This window comes from Chaetura pelagica, unplaced genomic scaffold (assembly GCF_000747805.2).
Source record: "Chaetura pelagica isolate M959 unplaced genomic scaffold, ChaPel_1.0 scaffold142, whole genome shotgun sequence".
In the NCBI taxonomy this organism is placed as follows: Eukaryota; Metazoa; Chordata; class Aves; order Apodiformes; family Apodidae; genus Chaetura; species Chaetura pelagica.
In genome coordinates, this window is record NW_009952973.1 from 636,678 (window position 1) to 642,586 (window position 5,909).

The 5,909-nt window shown below is 47.0% G+C and overlaps 1 protein-coding gene across 2 annotated transcripts in view; it reads right to left on the bottom strand.

Annotated features, from left to right (window-relative positions):
* Positions 1-1,176: 1,176 nt before the first annotated feature.
* LOC104387174 (probable E3 ubiquitin-protein ligase HERC3) overlaps positions 1,177-5,909 on the bottom strand; it is a 48,804-nt gene continuing 44,071 nt past the window's right edge. For both annotated transcript variants that reach the window (XM_009995871.1, XM_009995872.1), the window contains 3 exons: positions 3,409-3,592; positions 2,565-2,667; positions 1,177-1,385 (listed from right to left, as the gene is read on the bottom strand). In XM_009995871.1, coding sequence (XP_009994173.1) covers positions 1,177-1,385; positions 2,565-2,667; positions 3,409-3,592 — 496 coding nt within the window. The remainder of the gene's footprint in view (positions 1,386-2,564; positions 2,668-3,408; positions 3,593-5,909) is intronic.

Sequence of the window (5,909 nt, forward strand, 5' to 3'; positions counted from 1 at the left end):
CCGCCCCCCCCCAGCAAAACAACTGTCAAGTGACAGGGCTCCAGTCAAACAGCCAAGGAGCAAAAATAACCCTAACTGCAAAAATAAAACCAATCTCCCAAGAGAGGATTATCACTCACATGTGGATCTTGTGCTCTGACCTGATGAGCCTGGAGAGCTCGTACACACCTCACGCACTCACACAGCCGCATGCACGTGCTGCTGCCTCTGCAGAAAGGCAGTGGTAAAAGCAGCCACCTCACCTTGGGCTGGAATAACAGGTCTGCTCAGATGATACAGCAGGGCTCAGCAAAGCCCACCTCCCTGATTTGTAGACTTGCCAAGACAGAAATGCAACACGAGTGAGATGCAATTGCAGAAACCTGTTACTATAGGTAAGGTTTGTCCTTCCAGAAGCCTGAACACATCCCACTGCAGAGGAGACAGGCTTCTTTAAAAAGACATGGCTTGGAACCAAAATTCAAGACAACTGAGGAAAAACAAGAAAAAACCCCACCCACCCCACCCCTAAAAAAAAAACAACAAAAAAACCCCACAACCCAACATACTTTCCATGAGACATCCTGGTGCAAAAAAAAAGATAGCATCACTAACAGAGTGCCCTGGGAGGTCACAAGTGACATTCCAGCCCAGTACCATCCTCCAAGGACCAAAGCACAGGTGGGGTATTTCCATTCAAAGCAAGCAAGAACCAGCTTGCCTTTAAAAAGGGAGGGAGAAAAAAAAAGGGGAGGGGGGAGGGAGAAATCACAGCTTTTCAAAAAGGAGATCAATATTTCATACTCAATTTCCACCATAGCCTAAATGCAAGGAACACCAACATAGTTATAACTAGACTAAAAGGAGAGGTAAGTGTGTGTGTGTGCATTGTGTAGGGGCAATAAAAGCAAACTACAAGGTATTGCTGAGGTGGTGTCAAGTTGGAAGGGAAACATCAAAAATGTCCACTGAATTTGTTCAGCAGATGAGAAAATTCAAAGCAACAGCCTGTCCCTGCTGAAGCCCCACAGAATGCTGGCAGCATCACACTGAGTCTGCATCATCTCAATCTATTATTAGTATTATTATTTATTACACTGTCCCCCAGAATGTTCTGATCCATTCCCTTACAAAAATAAAGCCAAGCCCACCGTTTTCTTCCTGCATACCCAAGTCTCTGTGCCTGTCCCACGCTGGTCAAGCTAAGCTAAAGCCCTCGTAGTGGTCGATGGCTTGCACCAGCCGGGCACTGAGGACCTCCTTGCTGCTGTACTTGGGCAGGTCCAGGAGGTTGTAGCAGGTGTGTGCCACGGGCAGGTACTGCTCCCCGCTGGCAGTGGACTGGATGACAATGCGCAGGCTGGACATGCCATAGATGGGAATGCGGTCGCTGCCTGTCAGAAACACTAGGAGAAAACAGAGGGGAGGCTGGACAGTCAGGGAAGCTGACATCATGCCAAGGGCTGCACCTGAAGGCAAACTCCATCCCCACCTGCACCCCGGGACCCTGCCTGGAGGAACCAAAATGCTGCCTGAGCTCCAGGCAGAGCATGGTTGGCCTGGGAGGGAAGGTGCAGGAGATGAGAGGCAAGCAGCAAGGCTGTTGCTGGGTCCACAAAAGAGTAAATAAAGCAATCCACAGGTCCCTCCCTTAAAATCTCCCTCTTATGGTGGAGTGACTCCCCAGCCACCTCAGTACCCCTTCACTACGGCTCGCTCCCGTATGTCCATGTCTAGTTTGTACACAGGGCAGACCAGCATGGTCACAGCACTCCACATGTGGCCTCATCAGTGCTTAGCAGAGGAAAGGTCACTCCCTTTGACTTGCTGGAAACATTCCCCCTAATGCAACCCCGGGTATTATTCGCCCTCTCTGCACGTTGTTGGCTCATGGTCAGTTTGGTATCCACCAGGCCTCTCAGGGGAGCAAAATTTGCTGGCTGTATCAAGAAACTCAGAATTGCCTGCCCTTAAAACCATGTATTTCTCATCTCCCCTTCTGTCCCCAGATAAAGTGACCCCCCCCCAACTGCTCAGATCTGGAAGCAACACACTCATGTGCTTCCCAAGGCAAATTCTGCAGGGGATTTTCTCTCCTCAGCACACCACCGCCCACACTAGCAAAAGGACACCACTATGAGGAGGAGTGGTATCTTCTACCCAGTCACACCAATGTGTGGTCTCATTTTCCTGCCACATTATACACCAGCTGCTCCATGCAGTTGTGAGTCTACAACTGTCCCACTGCCCCTAAGAAAGAGTGCTGCAAGCTCAGCTAGCAGAAGGAAGAACCACATAAAACATGGCCACTGGGGACTGCTATGAATTTTCCACCTGGCAATGCAACTGATGGATACTGCACTCCCGTGAGAGACTGCACTGGATCTTGCACTGCATGCATCACACAAAGGGTAAAAAAATCAAAATAATTAAAATTAAAAACCCGAGACAGATATGTGACTGTCAGGTAACTCAACAGCCTTGGATCATCTGGATCATCTTCTAGCACTCAATGCAATGTGCCATAACCCTGGAGCTCTGCAGACATTCCCATCCCATTCCCTGCACCCCTGCAAGATACTTACAGAGAAACTTCTTCTTCTTTTCCAAGGGAAATGCATGAAAGGTTTCCCAGAACATTCTCACCGTTGGGTGTGTCGCAGTGTAGTCTCCCTTATAGACAGCGCTCTGTTAAGAACCAGAAAGTCACATCATTTATCTGGCACTGGAAAGCAAACCCTAAGAGCCCAGACCTGATCTCTTCTGGTATTTGACATCATCAGATTGACATCTGACAGTTATGAAATGGAGCACAGGATGGGCCATGGCTCAAAGACCCAGCAAAGGGGTCTCCTAGCAATATATGGAAGGCAGGCATGAGGCTGACAGCTGTCCAGCTAATTACACGTGTCCTGAGGAATCCTAGAGTACCTATTCACAGGTGGGACTCAGGAACAGGACCCTGTGCACTGCCTTGCAAAGCCATTTTACTGTTGAGGCTGAGACAGAGCAAGTAACTTGCTGATTTATGCATTTTGAGAGGATACAACTCGGACTTGGTATTCAGACTCCCCTTTGAACCCCTGGCCATGTACTTTTTGCCCTTATGCAGTGAAGGGAGCTTTACTGCAGGTGAAGACCCCGACTTTCTTTCTTCCCTTCAGTCTCAGGTTTCATCGCTAAAAACAGCAGATAGAAGTCCTTCTCCCCTGTCCTTCTCATCCTGAATTTCCTCCCTGAGCTTTATCAGTAGCAGGACAGCTGGGTATGAAACTTTTCATGGGAATGACAGCCAGGTGTACAAGGAACATAAAGAGAGACATCTGTGGCTTGTCACGTCTCATGTCCCAGGCTAATACCCACCTCATGCGACTGCACAATCTAGGTACTTGTGAAAAGAAGAAAAACAGGACAAGAGGGAAGCTTTACCTCCTCCAATTCCTCCCAGTTGTAGTTACTGTTTCCAACTATCATGGCCCTGAGCTCTGTGGGCTGGAAGAGTTCCAGGACTTTCCCACCACACACTTTCAGGAAGCCAGTGGAAAAGGCCGTGTACCACTCATGGATGGAGAGGTTGAAGATGTAATTTACGTAGGCTTCAACAAATTCTTCCCTAGTGCATCAAGAGAGAGCAGGCAAAGGAAAGCACTTTAATTATATGCCTGAGCAGCAGCACTGCCAAGTTTTCCTGTTTCTGCCTGTAATGTGTCTTGAAAACAAGAGTCTCCAACAAGTTCAACTAACTGCCCTCCTCTCACTGATCTGAGTCACAGCAACATGGACAAAGTATGGGGCAGCAAGTATCACCATGTATCTGCTTATTCCCCAGCAGTGGCAACATGGGAGCTACCCCTACAGCCCAGGCTTTGCACTACCAGTAAACCCACCCCATGGCCTTGCGTCCAGTTGCCCACAGGACCAGGAAGGAGCCAGAGTGACACCAAATCCTGGGGAGGTGTCAGGAACAGAGGCTTCCTCCCTATGAAAACTGTGGCCTGCACAGAGGTTGTGTTAAGCACATAATCACGGTTCAGTGACTGGAGGAATATGTCCACCCACTTGGCCCAGCTCCTGCAGCCCTGCATTTAAGCAGTCCAAGAAATAACCTGTGGCTCTTCTCAGTCTGCAGGTGCCTGGGGTTACTCAGCACAGGGCTCTGTGCCCACCTGCAATCATCTTGGGCTGCCAAGTTGCTGTGAGCACACACTCTGCTGGAGAGATGTAACAGTGTCCATAAGACTGCGACTTCCAAAACCAGGAACCTCACAGAGCCCTAGTTCAGTGAATTTTCAGAGGCAGCTGCTGCTGACTCAGTCCTCAATGAGTCTGTGCCAGTAGTTCAGCACTTTCAAAACCAAAGCTGTAGCCTAGAGGCAGAGCAGGAAATCCTGCTCTCAAAAGTCTTGATCTGAAATTGCATGGCTTATTCTCTCCCCTCCTGCACCCAAAGAAAAAGCCACCAAAAGAAATCAAGAAACACTTCTCACTATAGAGCAAGAAAATAGTCTTAGAAAGCACAGAAACCTCCTCTTCAGCCTTCACACTCTGCTTAAATAAATACAGGACTTGTGCATTTGGAGTACATGGAAAAGAGATTTACAATCTTGTTTTGCTTCAAGGGTTCCCAAGAACAGCATGAAAATAAACTACAACGTTTTGTAGTTATTGGCAAGAAACTTTGGCAGTTAGGAATTTAAGCATCTTGATTCTACTCTCTTTCCTATTCTAAAGGCATCACAATCTGAGTGCAAGACTAGAATTTTATTTGTGCAATGTCTTAAAATATTTCCTGAGTTGTTTTTGTGGGTTTTTTTTTAAACACCTGATAAATGCCCCAGTCAACATGGCAAACTGTGACAGGAAACTATTCTCTGTGGGTGTTGTTTTGGCCTGACATATGAGAGCAGCTCACACCTGCACTCAGAGGTTAAGCAGGTCAGGGAACACCACAGAATACAGTAAATCAATCTATAGCTGAGGAGGCCACAACTGAAAGAAGTATTTTGACCTTTTGGTGGAGGAATTCTCAATTCATATGTTGTGCTGAAGCAGTGGGTGATGGATGATAAAGTAAAAAAGAAAAATAAGGAAACAGGCTGACAAATATGAAAACTTGGAATAAGAAACTATACAGTAAAGGGGGAGTTATTTTCCAGCACATTTTCTTGTTGTCATTTTCCTGACAGTCACCTGAGCATTAGGAAAACCCAAGCTGATTAAGCACTTAACTGTTGCTTAACACCTCTCTGGCTGTTACCAATGAACTGGCTGTTGCCATGAACCCTTTATCAAAAACATCTTATGTTGTGACAATCAATATGAACTCCAGAGGAGAAAATGAAAAAGCAGGCAATTCCTACTGGCATTTTCTAGTCAAAGCAACCCTGTGCATTCTTAGGTCCCCAGTGACCTTCCCTCAACCAGGAAGGGCACTGTCCAAAGACAGGCACACAGCAAACTACTCAGGCCAGGAGGGCAGCAAATTGGTCCCTGGCCTCTAAATGCAGGGGTGGAGGAAGTCATTAAGCACTCTAAGGTGGATGAATTGACAGCCATGTCTAGACTTGGATTTAGAGGTTAGCTTGAGTTCAAAACTCTTCTCAAGATGAAGCAATTGAGTTCTGGAATGTGTTAAGCTCTTGTAGCCACAGACTAGCCTTTCTCCTTAAGGATTTCCTTCTCTTGTTGCCTCTAGCCTTTCTCCTTAAGGATTTGCTTCTCTTTTTGGCCTATCCTGACTTAAACAGTTGTAGGGACTAACCTGGGTGCTCTTCCCAAACATCTAACTCAGCTAATATCTTTGTTCCTCCCCTTAGGCTAGTAAGACACACAGTAGAAGAACAGCTGTTCTTGAGTGTACATGCCTAGTTTAAAAACCTAAAGGCTACTACCACTGCCATTTTCACCTTCACTTCACCATCACTTGTGTA